This window comes from Portunus trituberculatus, chromosome 31 (genome assembly GCF_017591435.1).
Source record: "Portunus trituberculatus isolate SZX2019 chromosome 31, ASM1759143v1, whole genome shotgun sequence".
In the NCBI taxonomy this organism is placed as follows: domain Eukaryota; kingdom Metazoa; phylum Arthropoda; class Malacostraca; order Decapoda; family Portunidae; genus Portunus; species Portunus trituberculatus.
Genome location: NC_059285.1, coordinates 27,385,051 through 27,406,717, shown reverse-complemented (window position 1 = coordinate 27,406,717; position 21,667 = coordinate 27,385,051). Strand labels below are relative to the sequence as shown.

The 21,667-nt window shown below is 40.1% G+C and overlaps 1 protein-coding gene across 1 annotated transcript in view; it reads right to left on the bottom strand.

The window, feature by feature from the left end:
* The window catches only part of LOC123511134 (dynein regulatory complex protein 11-like), a 52,283-nt gene extending 31,782 nt beyond the window's left edge, over positions 1–20,501 (bottom strand). The window contains exons 1-2 of the mRNA XM_045266756.1: positions 20,287–20,501; positions 3,329–3,455 (exon numbers count right to left, since the gene is read on the bottom strand). Coding sequence (XP_045122691.1) covers positions 3,329–3,455; positions 20,287–20,357 — 198 coding nt within the window. The 5' untranslated portion in view covers positions 20,358–20,501. The remainder of the gene's footprint in view (positions 1–3,328; positions 3,456–20,286) is intronic.
* Between the last annotated feature and the right edge of the window lie 1,166 nt (positions 20,502–21,667).

The following is a 21,667-nucleotide window of genomic DNA, read 5'->3' as shown; positions in this document are numbered from 1 at the left end:
CTCTGAATCTTGGAGGTTTGACAGGCGGCGCATGCTCGAACACAGTTCTTAAAGTCCCTTGAGATGCTGTGCCACACAAACTTCTGCTTCAGGAGGCATGTTGTTGCAAGTCGAGAAGGATGTGCCAAGCCGTGGATGAGGCTGAACACATGGCGGCGGAGGGAGGCTGGTATCCACAGGCGCGGGCGGCCGGTGCTGACGTCGCAGACGTGGTCCCTTCTTTGTCCACGGGGACGTTCTTCCATGTGAGCGAGGTGATGGAGGTTCCGCAAGCTGCTGTCTCCGGGTCCTCTTTCTGCTTCTTGGCGAGTTGTTTGCAGTCTATCCCTAACTGTACTGCGTCGATGGAGACTCTAGAGAGGGCGTAAGCTACAGGGTTCTTCTTACCTGGCAGGTGCTGAAGGAAGCAGTTAAATTCGGCGATAACGGAAAGATGACGGCACTGGCGTGTGGACCATACGTCAGCTTGTTTTGTGAAGGCGTGTACCATAGGCATGTGGTCCGTCTGAATTGTGAAAGTGATGCCCTCCAGAAAATGGCGGAAGTGACGGATGGCTTGGTGCACAGCGATGAGTTCACGATCGAAGATCGAGTACATCCTTTCGGTCTTCAGGTGCTACTTCTCACCAATGTGCCCACATTCACCGTGTCAATCTTCAGTTTTCATGCTACATAGGAGACTCTCAGCGCCCCGTGTCCTTTATTTTCAATCAGTTTTCAATTTTTGGCCTAACATATGTATTCTGTATAATCTTCATCTGACACAGTTATAATTATGTGCCAGTTACTGTTTGTCCTATTTGTACTACATCTATGCTTCGGGACAAACATGACACTTCTTCATGTTGCTCTCTCTACTGCTAATCCTTCAGTTTCCAAAACCTTCATATCCATTTGCAGTGTTTCTCTCAATGTTCTTTCCACTTGGTGTTCTTCTGGATATCTTCATTTTCTCAACTGACTTCTCTGTCTCTCTCTGTCTGTCTAAACTAATCTAATCTTCTCTTTGCTATATGTTAGCTGATGATTTTTATTAATTTATTTTATTTATTTATTTATGTACTTATTTATTTATTTACTTTTGTACTGGTTGTGGCAGGTAAGGATATGCATTGAGATCCCTTTTTTAAGAATCCACTACGAAATCCTTATACTCTTCACTCTCATACGATTATAAAATGTATCATTTCTTATGTAAATATATATATATATATATATTGTGATGGGCACCGTCTTAATCCCCTTTAATTTATTATTTCATTATATGTGTAGCCTATGGCCACCCAGCGGGGCCCCTCGGGCTGTTCCGCTGAGCAGACAACCCACCTCCCTCTTCTCGCTTCTCGTTGCGAGCGGGACTCAGTACCAGGGTAGTCTTCAGCTGAGGTGGACGCGGACGCTCGCGGCTCTGGCACAGTCGAGATTCGTGTTGCTGGACTTCTCTAGGTGCTCACTGGTCGTCGGTCTGGGAGTTGTGCCCTCCCTTGAGTAGCTGGCTTGTTACTCGGTAGACCGTGGCTGTGTAGGACAACGGGCTTGTTGTCCTGAGGAAAGTGTAGCCGGTTGGGGGCTACATTTCCTGTTGTGCGTTCGTCCACTCGGGTGTGGCGACGCGGAGGGACGTGTTATTGTTTCGTCCTGTTTTTGCTGTTGGTGGTTGTAGTCACCAGTGGGGTTTGGTGGGCGGCTGTGTGCCCCACCATCTTTTGTATAGTTTCAGTAGTATACTGTATTGTAGTGGTAGTAGCCACGCACACTATTGAATGCTGAGAGGCTTCATGTCGGCCAGTGGTGCGTAGTTGTCGTCCGCCAGACTTGTCTGTGACGAGTATCTGGACTCGTGTATAGCTGTTGTCACCCGTAGGTGGTGTCTGGGCTTGTGTGTACATCACCGGATGTGCTGTACACATCATATATTGTAGTAGTGCAGGCTAGGGGTGTCAGTCTGACAGGTGTCAGGAAGCACTTGTCGTAATAGGATAGTTTAGTAATATATATACTGCGCGTTGTCACAGTCTGTGATTCATCACATTCTGTGGACAAGGCGTGCAGAGAGGCATTAATACTTCATAGAGAAGTGGGTGGAATTGTCTTTGTGGGCGGTTTCTCTAAGGGGTATTAAGGCCTCGCCTTGTTACACATAACATCTACCATTTATAAATTCTACTTGGTTGGGTACAGGAGGAGAAGGAGTTGCTGAGGAGATTCCCTTACAGTGGGGGAAATTATACACTGTTGGCGACCTTGAAAGAACCTGAGGGTTATGGCTGCTGTGAGTTATAGTAGTGGGGACTCTGTGGAGTGTTTTATAATCCCATCTGTACTGATCGTAATCAAGTTGGCAATTTTGCCAGAATAACACTCGAGTGAGCTGTAGCAGTTAACCGCAGCCGTGGCGTGTACGTAACAATATATATATATATATATATATATATATATATATATATATATATATATATATATATATATATATATATATATATATATATATATATATATATATATATATATATATATATATATATATATATATATAATTTTGTGATTTCTTTGAAGGTGCAGAGCATATATATATATATATATATATATATATATATATATATATATATATATATATATATATATATATATATATATATATATATATATATATATATATATATATATATATATATATATATATATATATATATATATATAATTTTGTGATTTCTTTGAAGGTGCAGAGCATAGCAGCGCCCTGTTAGTCTGTTAGGATGGAGGGGGTGTGGTGAGCCTTTATTGGTGAGCAGCGTTGCTAATGCTTAGCTACATTTTGTATATAGGTTAAAATTAGGTTAGGTCTAGGTTTCTTTAGGGTTTGGTTAGTAACTAGGGGTTGTTTGGGAGGGTGCAGCTACGCCACCTAGTCTAGAGAGGAATGCCTAGACCCAGTTGTAGTCCCCGCGGCTAATCTAGAGCAAAAAATGACATTTTTGCCTTTTTTTTGCGAAATAATGACATTTATCCCTTAGATATTTTGAATTGTCAAAAATGGTCTATTTTTGCTTTTTTCACCCAAAAATTTCATATTTCCTTAAGGTCTCCAAGCTTGCTCTTTTTGGGGAGGAGATTGGTGATGATAGGGAGGAAGGACTTTTCTACATATTTACATATTCTACATAATTCCTTCCTGTGAAAATACACTATCCATTGTTTCCATGAGTATTTTGTGTAGATGCAAAATCGTGTTGTATTTTAAGTGCCTCTAATTCTTTAGTATGGCAAGACTCGTTAAAGAAAACAACTTATACTACACTGTTTGTCAATAGAAAAAATACCCACCCACCTTTTTCTCTGCAAGTGACCGTGCATCCTCACTGGTGGCATCCTCATCTGGTGGCACCAGACCCACGATGGCTGAAGATCCTCCCTCCTCTTCTTCAGGCAAATCAGGGAATTTGCCAGTTTCATTTCTGTAATATGCACATACCTTCAATCCACACGTACCATGGAACACACACACACACACACACACATACACACACACACACACACACACACACACACACACACACACACACGCACGGTAGCTCAGTGGTTAGAGCGCTGGCTTCACAAGCCAGAGGACCGGGGTTCGATTCCCCGGCCGGGTGGAGATATTTGGGTGTGTCTCCTTTCATGTGTAGCCCCTGTTCACCTAGCAGTGAGTAGGTATGGGATGTAAATCGAGGAGTTGTGACCTTGTTGTCCCGGTGTGTGTTGTGTGCCTGGTCTCAGGCCTATCCGAAGATCAGAAATAATGAGCTCTGAGCTCGTTCCGTAGGGTAACGTCTGGTTGTCTCGTCAGAGACTGCAGCAGATCAAACAGTGAAACACATGCATCGTGGTAATGGCACATGCCTGTCGCCCCACTTTTCGACCTCTTCTGCTTGAGGTCTACCGCTGAATACTGCCAGTCGTCACATTATGATGCCTGACATTCTGGACGAGATTCTGATGCGCTACCCTCACTTTGGTGGGTTTACCTAATGATCTTGGTTTGCATGGTGTATGTTGTTACTTATTATCTATATTGTTGTTCACTGTGTGTGTGTGTGTGTGTGTGTGTGTGTGTGTGTGTGTGTGTGTGTGTGTGTGTGTGTGTGTGTTGCGGTTGTCTTTGTTGTTTGGTAATTATTCCACTGAATTGTACAGTCTGACATTATAAGCATAATAAATTAATCAAATTCTCTCTCTCTCTCTCTCTCTCTCTCTCTCTCTCTCTCTCTCTCTCTCTCTCTCTCTCTCTTGTAATGGATTGCGTGATCCACATCGTGATTGGCTAGATGTCTTCCTTCTCTTGGGTCACATGTCATAGACCACTCTACTGAACTACACACCGGCCCTTGCTTACATTTCGCAGCTCGACATAGGGGCCCCACGTCCCACGCCAGCCTACATGTCATGTCAACAATGGACTTCGATGAACGCTCACATCGTCATTCAGTACTCCAGACTGCACCTCAACCTCAGAAAACGACGTTACTACTCTAGGTTAGTGTAGATCCTTTAAGAGCTTGTTATACTGTACATGTGTATACATCGATTGAAACACAATGAAATGCATGGAAATAGGGAAAAACGGTAAATACTTGAGTCATTTTGCCATGACCAGCGTAGTAAGGCATGAATGCCTGATTTGAATATTATTACTATCAATAAGAGTACAAGCTCCGCTTTTTAGTGCTTTGAACACTATTTTAATATAGATACTTTTATTTAATGGTATTTTCCTTGTAAAAGAATATATACATGAGTTATTGATTAAGTATGCAGCGTAGCAACACGCCTCCAGCACAGACACCTCTAGAGTCTCCAGTAATATAATTTACACCACCATACTATCGTCAATGGACGTATAATACTTATCTCATGGTGTTATATAAATGCAGAGAACCATTAGGAATGAAAATAAGTCAATGAAACTTGAAGGATTTTTTTCCACGCAGCCTAAACGAAATTGAACTATACATGTTAGCAACCAGGTGAGTTAACTTACCGCAAGTTGATAAATACTTTTTTATACAATACAATGTGAAGAAAAATATGGAAAAACCGTTAATAGTGATTAATATCTGTAGTGATCCAACGGAATAAAGTCCTCTGGCTAGGTTACGTTAGGTTAGGTACGCTTTCATTAGTATCCCTTAAGGGTCCAGGGCTAGGTTAGGTAAGGTTTGATTAGTATCCCAGACCTTGGCCCCTTGGCTGCCCCAGGGACCAAGGGCCATATTCTACAAACTGTCATAACGAATGAAGTCATTACTATGGCTATCAGGGCCCACATAATTTATGACTTTTATTCCTATCACGTACTTATGTCGACAACGATGTATCATCCATCACCTTCATTCAGCCTTTTAGAACGCACGGACGCCGTTTGTTGACATGAGATTTATGTGACGAAATAGTCTTGGTATTATTTTCCTTTGTTATAATGGTTTAGATTTCATATAACAACTTTTTGGGAAGTCAGGCATAATAAATTACGAGTTAATTTTGAGAAGAAAAAATGTACATAAACACGGTTCCGTTGAAGAGCCTGTAAACAAATATGGCACGGCTTGCAAATTCCTTTTCCATAGCAAGAGTGCACAGCAGCAAGAAGCCAACAAGAATGAAATCCCAACCTTGGAAGGGTTCAAGAAAGGTAAACTGGGGAGAACAAGAATCTCTCAACTTGACCAGGATAAATCGTGACGTATATCCTCCGGAAAAGCTTTAATAATACCAGAGTTAGTAATAAGAAGTATGATGTGTGGCAAAACATCTCAGGGAACTAAACTTCCAATTAAAAAACTACAGCTGAAGTTAGAAAGCGCTGGTTTACTACCAGCTCAAAAACGAATGGCCTACCTGGAAAAATACCGGGAACAGCGCAACAAAACTGGTATGTAATTCCCCAAACAATAGTCTTAGTAAATATGTGTTCTATAACCAGTTTCATGCAATACCACCAATAACCTGACCACACAAAACTAATTTAATAAAACATAAAACTAAAACAAGCTAAAACAAGCAGCAAATATAACTCATCCAAACCCCAAAAATTAATATGGTAACCATACCTAAACAAGCAATACCTCATATAGCCAAATCTAACCAAACCATATACATTGGAAACAATACCTGAATGTCTTTGAAGTCAAACTTTTCAATATTCAAATGGAAAAGTTTGACTTCGTACTTGAAAAAAATATCTGGTATTCGATAGTCAGCACACGTGGTTGTAAACAAAGCACTGGGGCCAGATTCTCAAAACATCGTAGCTTTCTGCCGTTAAGATCTTAAAAGCCCTCTCGTAGCCGCCATTTTCTCTCGTGGGCTACCGTAACCAGAAAGGTGTATTTTCAAAACACCGCCAGGATACTCGTAGCCCACGATGATGCTACCTGAATCTTGGTCCATTCCATCCCGTTGTTCAGGGATGGGACACAGCTGACAGGGAAAACACTTGAGTCTGGTGGGATGAGGAGGAAGCTAAGACGATAGGTGACCAAGGTGACCAGATGAGAGAAAATCGGAAACAAAGGAACCTAGCTAGACTGGCTAAGAAATTTTAAGGAAGATATGAAATAGAATGGGCAGAAGCTTGGGAGAGTTACAGTAAGGCCAAGAAAGTAGCACAGGTAATAATCAAAACTAAGATAGAGAGATGGGAGAAAGAACAAACTAGAATTCTAAACGAAAGGCCTCGAAGAGAGAGAGAAAAGGAAATGTGGAGACGATTGAGGAGAAACCTGGGTGGTACAGATCCACAGGTGGTAAAGTTGAAGGTGGAAGGCAAGGAGGCAAGCAGCAAGGAGGAGGTAGTGTCCATAGTGGAGGACTACTGGTATATAATTATATAGCAAAAGGAGGAAGAAGTAGAATATTGGTTTATATACAGCCAAGTTAGGGAGATGTGAGTAGTGTGGTGATAGAGGAGAAGGACATAGAATTAGCAATTAGAGCTATCAAGACAAGTAAAGCAGGTGGGACAGATGGTATCATAGGGGAATTCATAAAGTATGAGGGGCAGCCCTTAGACTCTAGCTGGGTTAAGAAAATATTAGAGGAAGGAGAGGTGCCCCAAAATTGGAATAGAAGCAGGGTTACCTTAATCCACAAGGGAGGAGGAAGGTCAAGGGAGGACATAGGTAACTATAAACCCATAGCGAAGGTCTTTGGTTGGGTAATGAATGAGAAAATTAAGGAGTGAATAGAGGAGAACAAGGTGCTTGGTGAGGAGCAGAGTGGTTTCAGGAGGGGCAGAGGAGGTCTAGAAAATGTGTTATTAATGAAGGAAATTATAGAAAGGAATAAAAAAGCTAGGAAAGGAGTTATATCTCGTGTTTCTAGGTTTACGTAGAAAAGGCATACGATAGGGTAGACAGAAAGAAATTGCTGACATTACTAACACACATAGTAATGGACAGGATGATAGTGCAGGTGATCAGGAAGCTGTACGAGGAGAATGAAGTCAAGTTCACAATAGGAGATATAATCACAGGCTGGATGAAGAATAACATCGGAGTATATCAGGGATGTGTGATCTCTCTAACCCTATTCAATATCTACATAGGAGTTAATAGAAAGGATTCGGATATGCATATGCCTCGCATATGCTGACGACATACTGTTGATGGCAGAGAGTAAGGAGGAGATGGAGGAGTTATTACATGGAAGAGAATGGAACGTCAGGTATAGTACTAAGAAATGCAAGGTGATGGTGTTCAATAGCCAGGTGGAGGAACAGTGGGTACCAGGGAATGATATCCTAGAGGTGTTCCACCTCTAGGATATCATTCCATTTTCTTTCAAAAGTGTAATACATGTAATAACTCCTCCATCTCCTCCTCACTCTCTGCCATCAACAGTATGTCGTCAGCATATGCGAGGCATCCTAGTCTCTTGTCTCCTACCTTGACTCCCCTCCCTGATATCCGAATCCTTGCTATTAACTCCTCTATGTAAATATTGAATAGGATTGGAAAAATCACACATCCCTGATGTACTCCGATGCTATTCTTCATCCAGCCTGTAAGGCTAAGAAAGTAACAAGGATAAAAGTCATTGCGGGAAGCAGGTCAGGTCAGTAAATAAATATGAAATAGCCAGAAGCTTGTGGAAAGGGATGGCAGTACTGTATTGCCTATATAGGTCTGAAATTACCTATTATCGGAAGGGAGATCTAGGTTAACTAGAGAAAACCCAAAACATAGTAGAAAGATGGGATCTAGGGGTTCCTCGTAGTACTGCCTTAGAAGCCATTAGATGAGAGATGGGCTGGAGCACCTTTAAGGCGCCGTCACACTAGCAGTTTTTCCGTCGTCTCAGGCGATTTCTGTCGTCTTTTTACTCTTCTGTCAACTCTTTCCGTCGTCTTGAGTCAGACGGAACGCATCGTTTTCGTCTAGCGCCAATTTTTAGTGAAAATAAGAACTATGGTTTCTAATCAACACTTTTATTAAAAAAATATTTTTTGTTAAACGGAAGAATGCTATTATCATGACAGAAGAAATTTAAATAAGTTGATGAATATATATTTGTATACATATTTTTTTCTTCTAGCCTAGCAATGAAAAGTTCCTCAGTTGTTTGTGTACATTTCCAGGGGAGTGCGAATGTGCGACGCTTTTGAATATTTCCAAGGCAACTTCCAAGTAGCTGGCCAAGATGAGCAGTTATATTATCTGTCAGTGGACAAAACACTCTGACGAATTTCTCATAGAGAGCATTAGAGGTCACCGTTGCCTTTGGGATCACAGAACAGCTGATTACATTATAAGGTGCAAAAAAGCCGCGGCTTGCTGAGGTGAATGAGGAGCCATGTTTGTTTACAATCGACAAGCGCGGCAAAGGCGGAAGCAAGCTTGTGTGTGACGGCCACCGTCTGCAAAAGTTGACAGTCGTCAGAAAATTGACAGAAAAAGAAGACGGAAAAGTGCTAGTGTGACGCCGCCTTTAAGAAGAGAGTGGTCAAAGACAAGATCTACACCAGTGAATGTACCTTCCCTAGAGACGACACGGGGTTTGCTCAATCAGGCTTGATTCGTGTGTCTCGTTCATTCATTAAAGCATACAAATTAATACATAATCACTTAACCACACACCGCCTACGGAGGTTTGTCACGTAAGAATCAGGCATTTGAGCCGTTGCACAGAAATAATTTCGCAGCGAGGCTGTTAAGCTGTTTTCCTCCTTCGCTTGAGTACACAATGCAGCCAGACGAGTTAGAAGACCCGCTAAAAATACTGAAAAGAGGCTACTCTTGGGATACCGCTCACCCTGAGTTCAAACTAACAGACGCTGACATTAAAGAGAGAAATGGAGCACCAGTGTCCGCGCTTATCACAAACTCGCCGCCGCGACAGCCAACAAGCCACCCTGTTCACACAATAAAAATAGATATCGGACACGAACCTGAGGAACAGATTTGCATAATAATATGTAAGGATGTAATGCTCCATACTCCCATAGTGTTAGGCCTAGATAACCATCAAAACCATCAAAAGACAACTTTCTGTATTCCTTATGAAATTTGGGAATATACCTGTATACCTTTGGGTTTAAAAACTGCACCTGCCACGTTTCAAAGAATAGTAAATAATGTATTACTAGGCTTAATAGGTAAAAGAGCGCAGGTTTATCTTGATCACATAGTTAGAATAGGCTCTCTCTACCTTCCAAGAACATGTAAATAATCTTGACACAGTGCTGAGGAGACTAGCGGATACTAAAATGTCATTGAGGCTAGACAAGTGTTATTTCTTTAAATAGGAATTTTCATATCTGGGCCACATAATCAGTGAGAAAGGTATTTGGCCTCAGCCAAAAAAGTAGGCAGTATAAAGCAGATTCCAACTCCTAAAACAGTGAACGAAGTACAGAGTTTCTTAGGCCTTTTTAACTACTACAGGCGATTTGTACACAATTATGCACAGAGAGCAGCACCCTTAATAAAACTTACTGTAGGGTGCAAGAATGAAAAAGAAAGCAAGAAAAATAAGCCCGTAGAATTGAATGAGAAAGCAAAAAAAAAAAAAAAACTTTTGATGCATTAAAGAAGGAACTGAAAAATATCATACTAACATTCCCCAACTTTCCAAGAAAATTCATATTTACAACTGACTCATCTGACCTTTGCATAGGTGGAATTTTACAACAGGAAGATGATAATGGGAAAATCAGACCAAGCTAATATTTTAGTCACAGTCTGAATGCAGCTGAAAGAAATTATTCCGCAGTGGAGAGAGAAGTGTTAGCAGTCATCTATGGTTTAAAAATAAATACTTCACTTATCTATCCCGTGGAGATAAGAAGCGATCATCAGCCATTGGCGTGGCTCTTGAAGGTAAAGATGCCAAATAGCAGAGTGGCTAGGTGGCAGATGCTGTTAGGAAAGAAAATATAGTAGCGGATTATTTGTCGCATATAAGAGGACAGGATTTAGATCCCTTGACGGAAGAGATAGAAGGCAGAGTACTCATAGTAGCAGGTGAGGTTAGAGAGGAACCTAATGATAGCAGTACCAGTGAGAGTACTGATGATGATAAAGGAAATAATAGAGAGAGAAAGAAGTTTAATAAGTTCCACATGTGGAGTATAGATGAGTTCATCAGAAGACAAGAAGGATTCCGGAGATAAAGGAGATAAGAGAACGAGGATTTGCAGTTCCAAGATGAATAGACTCATAGCAAAATTAAAAGGTACCCTTGGAAAGATTTGAAATTAGAAGAAGATATGTGTATCGCCGGGACGGCTGTAACAGCCACCCAACAAAGTGCGTGGTACGGTGGTTATCCCTGAGACTTGTGTGCCCGCAGCGATTGCGCTCGCGCACTTTGATGGCCACAGAGAATCGAATGTAACGCTGCAAAGGTGCAAGCAATTTACATTCTGGAAGGGTATGACCAGAGACGTAGCCGCTTATTGTTCCAGCTGTCCTGTGTGTGGCAAATATAAAGTGCAAGGCAAGGCGCCTGCCTCTGTACAGAGTTATCCTGAAGTAGGTAATAGATTTATTTGGTTGGGCCCTTGAGTGTAGCCAAGAAAGGTTACAAGTACATAATGACAGTAGTTGATGTACCGACGAGATATTTAGTGACGGCTCCTCTGAAGACTAAGGGAGCTGGCGAGGTAGCTCGAGCTTTCGATGAAAAGTAATTTGTCTCCACAGAACCCCCAAGATTGTGATTAGTGACAATGGAAAGGAATTCATAAATGAGGTATTTAAAGGCATTACGGAGCTAATGAAAATAAAACATTTGAAGACTGCACCATATCATCCTACCGCGAATGGAGTAATCGAGCGTCCCAATTGCAATCTAGACGCAATGTTCCCGGAACCCACCGCAAGGTGGCACTACACGACGAAAGCTTTGATGGAACACAACAGAATAGTTTAGTACAGATTTGCCTGGTAATGATGCGGGATGTTTAATTATCTATGATGCAGTCACTCTGTCGAAGTTGTACCGCATGGAATACCTTGGAATGGCCTCAAAATTGAAGGAAACCATGAGAAATATACGGACCAGCATTGTTTTCGGCAAAAAAGTGGCATTTAATCGAAAAGGTATAATAGCCGTGACGTCACAGGTGATCTTGATTTTGATCTTGATGTTACAGGCCAAACATGTGGATATTTGAGTTATATTTGACGTAATTGTACATCATGAATAATGTTTGATGATAAATGGGCGAAGTATTAGTGACATGGGCATCTAAAATAGTGAAAGAAATGTTATATAATGTATATGCGAATACAGCGATGATAAATGTGGATATGGCACGTAGCCCCCGTGTTTATCGCCGTTTGTGCTAACGGTTTGAGTCTGGTGTGACGTAGCGAGGTATCAGAGACTTTTCAGAGTACGATACAACAAGAGGTGGTGAGTTGCTGGGGACGAGGGAGTGTATGAGTGTCAGGAAGGAGACCTGTTTGGCGGGTGGCGCGGAAACGGATCACCTAATAGTATCGCAGCCACACCTGCGCCGCTCATGCATCTAGAGCGAGAGCAAGGCTGGAAACCGGATCGGGGAAACTCCACTACACTACACCGGGGAGAGTGAAAAAAAAAAAGTTGGCGTTAATTTTGTTATGTGGCGCTTTTGAGTTTTGTTTTATTATTATTATTATTATTATTATTATTATTATTATTATTATTATTATTATTATTATTATTATTATTATTATTATTATTATTATTATTATTATTATTATTATTATTATTATTATGTAAAAGATTGGAATGCAAAGCATTCCAATCTTTACATTGGTAAACTGCCGCTTCCCCCTGGACAATACATGTACTCGTATTTGCATCAAGTCTGGATTACTCTTTCAAAACTTGCTGTTGTGTATGGCAACTAAACCTTTGTCCGCCAACAAACAATCCCATCCAAAAACTACAGCCTAATTTCAAACTGCAAAAAATTTCCCACTGCAGTTATTCAGTACTGTCATTATTGAGGAAAAGCAGTTAGCCATCCCTTATATTACTCAAGTATCAGGTTCATAACTCACTATGCGTCAGAACCCCTACACATGTACATGTACGTCCCTTTATCTAGACGCAAAGCATGGCATCAATCCCAAGTTCCGAAAAACTCTGGTTAACATATGTAGAGGTCTTTGCGAGGAAAACAGAAGAGGGTGGAATCAATGGCTTCCCATCGCTACCCATGCTTACAATACTGCCTGCCATAGGGTAATTAAAGATTCTCCTTTCTTCCTAATGTATCTAAGAGATACCCGAACCCCCTTTGAAATATTAGAACAGTCCCCAGACACCACTGTATTGTCTGGAGGATCATAAAAAAGAAAGGCTCATGACAGCGCAGAAAGTATACCAAATATGTCAAAGTTATCTAGAGGAAGAAAGGTTGGAAAACGAGAGGTAGAAAAGCACAAAAAAAACAGAGATACAGAAAGGAAACAGAGTCTATTTAAGAAATGTAGGCAAGCCAGGTGAGCCAAAGAAGTTACAAGCACCATTTCAGGGTCTGTATCACGTCGTCGGCAAAGTAAGTGACGGTAATCAAGATCAAACGAATGCACAGACCCGTCAAGAGCGTTCACATGAACAGTGTCTGTATAATACATGAATGTCAGTTAAGAATACAGAAGTACCTAAGAATAGGCGTGCTTTCCCTGTAAAGGTAAAAGATGAAGCAGTCAAATATCAACTGGTTGCCGTATAATTACATGACAAAACCTCCAGAGGATGACTTAACAAATATAACTGAGGAACGATAATAACACTAACAGGCCAGAGATTACCTCCCCACCTTCTCGGCGTCCACTAAGATCTAATACTGTACTGTCTGAGTATTCTCTTATTATAGAATGACCAACAGAATATATTAAGTAAATAGGTAAGGAACGAATTATTGAATAAGTCTTAATTATTTCAGATTACAAATGGAAACACGGAGACAATACACCTAGAGCAAGAAGCCCCGAAGCGGCAAGTATTGGTGTTCACGCCAGCCTTTTAAATGATGATCACGGATCATTCGTACATTGTCGTAAATAGTAATGAATTATTACATCCCTTAATTAATGCATTTAATTTGACTGAAGACGTTTTCTGGAGTGTGGGGCAAATGAACAGGTCGTACCTAATAGTAGGATTGCTTGGCAGAACCCTGGATTCATTTAGTGCTGAGTTTGAACAAATATTTAAAGATATTGTAGAATTCTTCAAATTCTTGAAAGCGGTAGATCACCTCACCACCAGCAGGACAGAGGAGCTAAAAATTTTATAGGCACACTCACTAACTTACTTTTTGGTTTAGCTACGCAAGGCGAAATAGATAACATCCATCAGCAAATAAATAATTTAGAACAATTGTACGTCATTTTTCTATTAAGACAAAGATGATTGAAGAGGAAATTAATTTGTTAGAAACCATAACCATGATTCAATTGGCGCTGACAGATTTAAATCATGACATAACAAATATAAAAATCGGACTCCAGGAGATGTTAGAGATATGCATCTGCCCTTATAATCCCAGATGACGTCCTCTTAAATATATTAAGGCATACATCTTTAAAACTCACAGGTTTGTTGTTCCATGCGGAGCCTGAGTTCTTATCAGTATATAGAGATATTTCTACAATATAAACGAGACAAATATCCCTAAGAAGTTCTCTTTGTTATTACTTTATGATGAAAAGAGACCCTGCAGATGTCTTTGATATTTTTCAAATGTATAGCCTACCTCAACCCCTTCCAAATTCTTCATATATTGTAGAAACAATTCTTACAGCTAAATACTTAGCTGTATCTGAGAACAGGAAGGTATATATATATATATATATATATATATATATATATATATATATATATATATATATATATATATATATATATATATATATATATATATACTAATGTCAGACTTTAGGAAATGTAGAAAGCACAATTCCCTCTACATTTGTTCCCTCATGGTCCTAACTATGCTACTAATACTCTTTAATCGCCTAGAAGCCGTCTCCCTGTGTCCCAAGCGGGTGGTGAAGTCATTCCACACTACTTCTACCGACTGCGGCTTAGGGTTGCTTAGTACCTGAGCCAGAGAGAGTCCACCGTCCTCACGATGGTTTGTCTCTCCATTTCCTCACCTAGGTCATGCAAACCATCCAGGGCCCTGGCATATCATCGTTGGCCCCAGCTGTGCTGTATACACTAAGGCCTTCTCATTGCCGGTGTAGCAGTTACAAGTGAAGTCCCGGGTAGAAGTGAAGTCTTTTTCCAACATGTACTGCACCACTCAGTCGGGTCTGAGAGCCCGTGACGTGCGGAGGGTGATGTTATTAGTCTAATACAGAGTGGAATGGCTGTGAATACATATGCGGGCTGCCGACCATGATGATATTAATGAAAAGAGTAAGGAGAGAAAACTGAGGAGATGCGAATATAAGCAATAATAACGCACTTAGATCGAGTACTGAAATATATATATATATATATATATATATATATATATATATATATATATATATATATATATATATATATATATATATATATAGTGTAGAGAAATCTGAAGTAATAACTGAGTCCAACAGTTAAAGGATTTGATTCGTTGCCATCACTTATGATATCCTATTCATAACGTTTATAAATGATAAATTATAGATATTCTCTCTCTCGCTCTCTCTCTCTCTCTCTCTCTCTCTCTCTCTCTCTCTCTCTCTCTCTCTCTCTCTCTCTCTCTCTCTCTCTCTCTCTCTCTCTCTCTCTCTCTCTCTCTCTCTCTCTCTCTCTCTCTCTCTCTCTCTCTCTCTCTCTCTCTCTCTCTCTCTCTCTCTCTCTCTCTCGATATTAATAGCAACATGTTAGGTTGAACCAAGGCCCCCGAGGGTAAATAACACGGGACCTCGGCCAGAGGGTGAAAAGGTCTCTGACATGGGCAAAACCAATGGAAACTTTGGAATATTCATAATTTCAACTGCATTACTTCGATTATAATATTATATATTATATTATTACTTGATAGCTAACTAGCTAGATCTGTAATGTACGTAGGCCTATATAGTGTTTCATGAGAAGCCGTTATTAATTACTTCACAAAGGTAGTATATTTAGTTCAATAAAGGCAATGGGACCGATCGCGATCTGCTATGTAGGTGCCTTCAACCGCCAGATGGGTTAATTATTTCACAGCAAGTTGGTCAACTGGAACGTACTTTTCTGCACGTTTTGTAAATATTAAATGGTTTGATAAAATAGTTATAATCTTTCTTAGAATGTACTCGTGGCATATAAGCTGAAAAAGTGGAAATGTTTATATATATGTCGAGCGCTCTTCTTTACCATCTCCATTTCTGGGACAAAAAATAGAAAAGATCATTAATAGGTAAAGCGTAGTTTTAATGCCTTTTTCTTTCCATAAAAATTAATATGAATTATATTCATACAGAAAATCACAACAATTAATAGTCTTAAGAAATTAACAGTATAGAGGATATTGTCTAACATGCATCGAGATTGTTCTATCGAAACGAAAACAAATCTAGCGTGTTAAGAGCCATCGCCACACTCGCTACACAACGACTTCACTATGGATAACACTATGGATGTTAGTGAGGATGGACTTAGAAAATGGACAGTGCCAACTCTGAGAAACTTTCTGAGATCAAAAGGCATACCAAGTTCGCTTGTTGTGATTCAGTTAGGAAAATTCGGTTTCGGTAATGTTGGCCAGGTTATTTCAGCACAGACTCCGAAAATTGTTTTTTTTATAAATGCTACTCAGTGATATTTGCTCTACGCTTTTTGAGTGGAGCATTATCCTATGCAAAAACTATGACAATTTTGTGATAAGGTATATATGTACTATTAGACTTACAAAAAATATTTTGATGGGACACTGGTACATCCATACTTTGCACCATTAGGAACATATATTTGCATATTTTTATATAATTTTCAATTAGACACATAGATAAATAACCAAACGTTTATATTATGAGGTATGTAGGCATGAATATCAGTATATATATTTTTTTAATAGGGCTTCCACAAGAGCGACAGTTCGGCGCGAAGGCAGGACCAACTTGTGAATTAAACCAGCTAGCAAACAATGAAAACTACACAGATCACGATTGGTGCCATTAATTTTAAATAATTAACTTATTTAAAAGTTCCTTTTCTTCAAAGATTTTCAGACCGAAACAGACATATATTTGGGGAACTGCGGTCACAGCAACCCATTCCCCTCGAAGGCGTAGGGTAAACTGAAGCTTATGTCTGGGAGCTGCCGCGAGGAGTACTTCACTTCTACCCGGGACTTCACTTGTAACTGCTACACCGGCCTTAGACACCGTTGTCGACGAGACGCCTCTCAATCCATACCCCTTACCATCACCGGTGGGCCCTCTCCTAGCTGACTGGGAACAGCAGGTACTTGACGCTCTCCCTAACCGGCAACAGCTTACCGCGGGCAGTACATTGCCCGTGGACCTTGATGTCTTGGCCTCCCAGCTGTTGTCTGTGAGTCGACGACCACCGCCAATACCCTTACAACCACATCTGCTGCCCTGGTGGTCCCTTCTTCTCATTGGGGCCTCCCTCACGGTGGGTCTTTCTGTTCTTGGTATCTGCTCAGATTCCGGGGACGATGTTGGAAGGTGACAGACGCCTCGGACTCCTCGACAGCCCAGATGCAAAACAAATTGACCTCCACCTACAAGCCCTGAACATATAACTCGAGGACGCGATATCTCGCGGGATGAAGCGTGTCGTGAGGCACGTGAGGTATCTGGCGAGGCAGACGAGGCCTCAGCAGAGGTGAGCGTGTTAAACAGACCGTCAGTGATTAACAACCAGGATCTCCACAAAAGATCTTAGTATGGTAGTCTAAACTCTTCGTGACAAAGGGATAGCTGACAAACAAAAAAAACATGACATAGGTATATAAGAACTAAGGGAGTATCATAAATCTTAGGTGCAGTAATCAGATGTCTCTAAAAATCTTGAGAAATACATTAAAAAGTATGCATGCTACAAGAAAATCCAGCGTGCTATGAAAAATAACCAAGGGAATTGAAGGAACAAAAAACATGGTGAATCACAGGCATGCCACTCAGTGGACAATAAAATGTATATGTGCTATATATGAAAAGTAACTGACGGAATTCACAGAGCAAAGGAAAAATAAAGTGAATCAGAATCATGTGATCCAGTGGTGAACTGAAACGTAACAATGGGCACAGTCCATAAAAAAAAAAAAAAATTAGATCTAATGATGAGCATATATAAGGAGAGCGACATGTGCGGTTGGCAGAGAAAGAGGGAGATAACTTCTACCGCTAAACATTCTGATGTGAGCTTCTCACCATGAAGCCTTAGGTCGTCTTCTGCCTTGCATTATCTGTGAGTAATACTTAGAGAATTTTCCTAGGTGCTTTGTAGTCTCGTGATGTATACTGTATTATTTTAAGTTATTTTTTTGTCATGCTTCGCATGTAGTGATCACTGAATTAGTTGTGTAGTGATATTATAACGTTACTGGTGTTTGATGTATGACGTGTTACTGTGGTAATTGTCATGAGAGCTTAAGATGAGTAACTGAGGAAGTTAAGAATCTGCTGATTAGAGTACAGTGAAGATTATCAGAGAGAGAGAGAGAGAGAGAGAGAGAGAGAGAGAGAGAGAGAGAGAGAGAGAGAGAGAGAGAGAGAGAGATGTGGTCGTGTTGTTTTAACATTTGTTTTTATATGTAATTGGTACGCGTGCTTATATGTTATTCAATAAATGTAGTTAGTTTTGAGCTACATTTGTGAATGGCCAACTAGCCTCAGGCACTTGGCTGTCCTTGACCTTGCAGGACATAAGTACATGAGTAAGCTACATTTGTGAATGACCAACTAGCTTCAGGCATTTGGCTGTCCTTGACCTTGTAGGACTTAAGTACTTGAGTGCAGTAACGGTATGTTAAAGGTAAGCAGCTTTATGTGGTAGCCTGCCGAGGGCGGGTTACGACAAGGTTTTTCACTCGTTTAAGGATGCTTTTCGTCTTTTTTCCTCAAAGGTGTTTATATCTACCTCATGATCCAAAACGGATCTACCCAGTCAAGAACCTCCGGTTGGTGGTATGGTCTCTGTTGGGGAATCTTTCTGCAGGACAGGAATTTCGGATCGGGTTACAGACTTTCTGGTTGAGGCAAGGGAAGAAAAAAAATCCTTGTGGCATATGGGAGGCATATCAAAATATTAAATGAGTTTTGTTTATGAGAACAGGTTGATCCATTTTCGCCCCTTCTAAGTAAACTGTTGCATCATTTATTTATTTATTTTTTTTCAATGAGGGTAAAGTAGATGGTTCAGGGTATAGTAGTCTCAATACAGCTAGATCGAATATTTCTATAGTAGTTAAGATTAACGGAATATATGCGGACCAACACAAGGTTATGTGTTTGTTAATGATGTCAGCAGCAAAACAGCGTTTAAAATTGCATAGTTGTGGATTTACATGTGATCCTGATTTGCTATTAAATATTTTTGACGGTTGGGGAAGCAATACCCAATTATCACTTTCAACTTTAGCCAAAAAAGTGGCAGGTTTACTGATGGTTTTATCTGGGCAAATGTTTTAAACCAGTAATTGTTTGGATATCAGGAATATGTTGCTTACTCAGTGAGGTCATTCTTAGAATTGGTGATCCACTTAAAACATCTAATGTCAAACATCATTTGCAGAAGAAAGGTTTCAGTGCATTTCCATTGAATGATAACTTATTTATCAGTGATTCCATAAAGACATATTTACAGTTGACAAGCAAGCTGAGACTGAGGCCAGATCAGAATAAACTGTTATTAACAACCAGAAACCTTTTAGGCTAGCATGAAAGGCCACAATTACGAGATTGGTCAAAGATATAATGAGAGAATCTGGGATCAGTGACGATTGGTTTAATGCCTATTCAATATGGCTTGGGAAAGCATTAGGAAAGCCATTAAATAATTGATTGGAGACGTGAATCTACTTTTACCAAACATAACAAGACCATTTTAACTGTGAGTGCCTTTGGACAAAACATCCTGAGCTCATATATGCTGGAAATAAGTAATGGTATGTTTTTCATATATTGTTGTTTATTTCTGTATGGAAATGTATTTGTAGGTATACATATATTTAGTCTTTCAAGCTTCTTTGTTTGGTTGGGGATAAGGCTACGAAGTCATACATGATGTCACACTGCTGGGCAGCGCAGCTGTGAAAAAAATTATAAGAATATCGTAACTTGCTGTGGTAAGTGTGCAATGATCAGAGTTTTCCTGAGGTCTGCTGCCCAGCTATGCATGATCATGCGTGCCTGCTCATCCCATTCAATTCATGTCCCATGGTTTTTGAAGAGACTATTTATTGCATATCTCGTGCAAGTATATATAAGGTTTTGGAGTCGAACCAGATTACATAATATTTTTTTGAGTTGGGTTGTTGTTGTTCCAAGCCTGTCTATATATAGGTTTGTTGTTACTTTTGTCTACTCTGTAATGGCATAGATTCAATGTTATGTTTTGAGAGTGATTGTTTTCTGGTGGTGTGGTCCACCACATCATCTATTCATCCCAATCTCCAAACGAAGTCTGAATACTAGTAGCAACACACGGTCAGTCAAATGACCACGCAGAGCTGGGCGGCACAGCTCAAGAAGAATTCCAATCATCGCACACTTACCATGGTAAGTCACGATCTATATTTTTTCTCCTATTTCATAAAAGATACACTGTTCAAAGCTATGTCCTTTCCTGTTCACTTACTTTTTTTGAAATACCCACTCCCTGATTTTGTCTTCCATAGAGGTGAGGAGGTGAGTTCCTTCTTCATACATGATCCTGGTTTGGATATGCTTCTCTGTTTCATCAAGCTCCTTTTGTCTTTCTTCTTGCACTACATATCTTGCCTCTTCCACTTTGCGTACTTTTTTACCCCAACTACGGTCTAGAGTGGAGTCAGGCCTCTGAGAAGTAGGAAGGTAACATTAGACATTCTTTCCTGACATTTTGACAATGGAAAAAGATGTTTAAGGCACAGAGAAATTACTTTGTAGCATTAACAGCAAGAATACCAAGCACACTCTGTGTCAAATACAGCTCTGCAAAACACTGTATTGGAGATGGAAAATTTCACACCATTTTTTTTTTTTTTTTTTACATAAGAGGGAAAACTGGCCAAGGGCAACAAAAAAGGGTATACAAAAGGGCCCACTTAGTTGCCAGTCTCCATGCAGGTCCGAGATAGTTAGACAAAAGTAAGGGATACATGTCTTGAAACCTCTCTCTTAATTAAATAAGTTTAATTCGTAGCAAGACAGAAATACGGAAACATGAAAGGAGTTCTAGAGTTGACTAAAGAAAGTTATGAATGACTGATAGTACTGGTTAACTCTTGCATTAGAGATTGAACAAAATACGGGTGAGGAAGAGGAAAGTCTTGTGCAGCAAGACTGGAGAGGAAGGGGTGGCACGCAGTTAACAAGATCAGAAGAGCACTTGGCATGAAAACAGCAGTAGATGTAATATTCTGGCAGTCAGAGGAGACGAATCGATAAGTCAAGAAGCTTTTAATTCTACCCTATGAGTGCAACATCTCATACATGCGAAGAGTACTCCATACATTGGCAGATAAGGCCCTTGTGCTGTGTTAGTAGTTGGAGAATGAGAAAAAATGGCAGAGACGGCTCAGAACGATTTACTTCATAGAAGTTTATTCTTCACCCTTTTTTCTCAACCTTAAGCTTCTAAAGCTTTGTTTAACGCAGCCTGTTCTTGTGCTATATACATGATAGAGATGTTTCCTACAAAAGATACTGTAGCCTCCCATCACCTGAATCTTATGCACTTTATCTTTCTGCCCGGAATCAAGTCGAGTCTGTTCTTAAACTTGCCTAACACTCTTTCATTAATAGAAAATGGGAGAATCATTCAAAATTCATCCCGAAACTTATGGCATTTGGCCGAAAAACAACTCCAATAACTTTACTGTACTGAGAATATCTCAGTATGTCCTATTAGTCAAGTTTTCTTTGAACTGAATAGATAAATTGTATTATCATAACTATATTATTGTTATTGTATTAACTAAATTTGTAATTTTCTTATGTTTTGCATACAATTTGTACTATCATTTTGCTAATGAGAT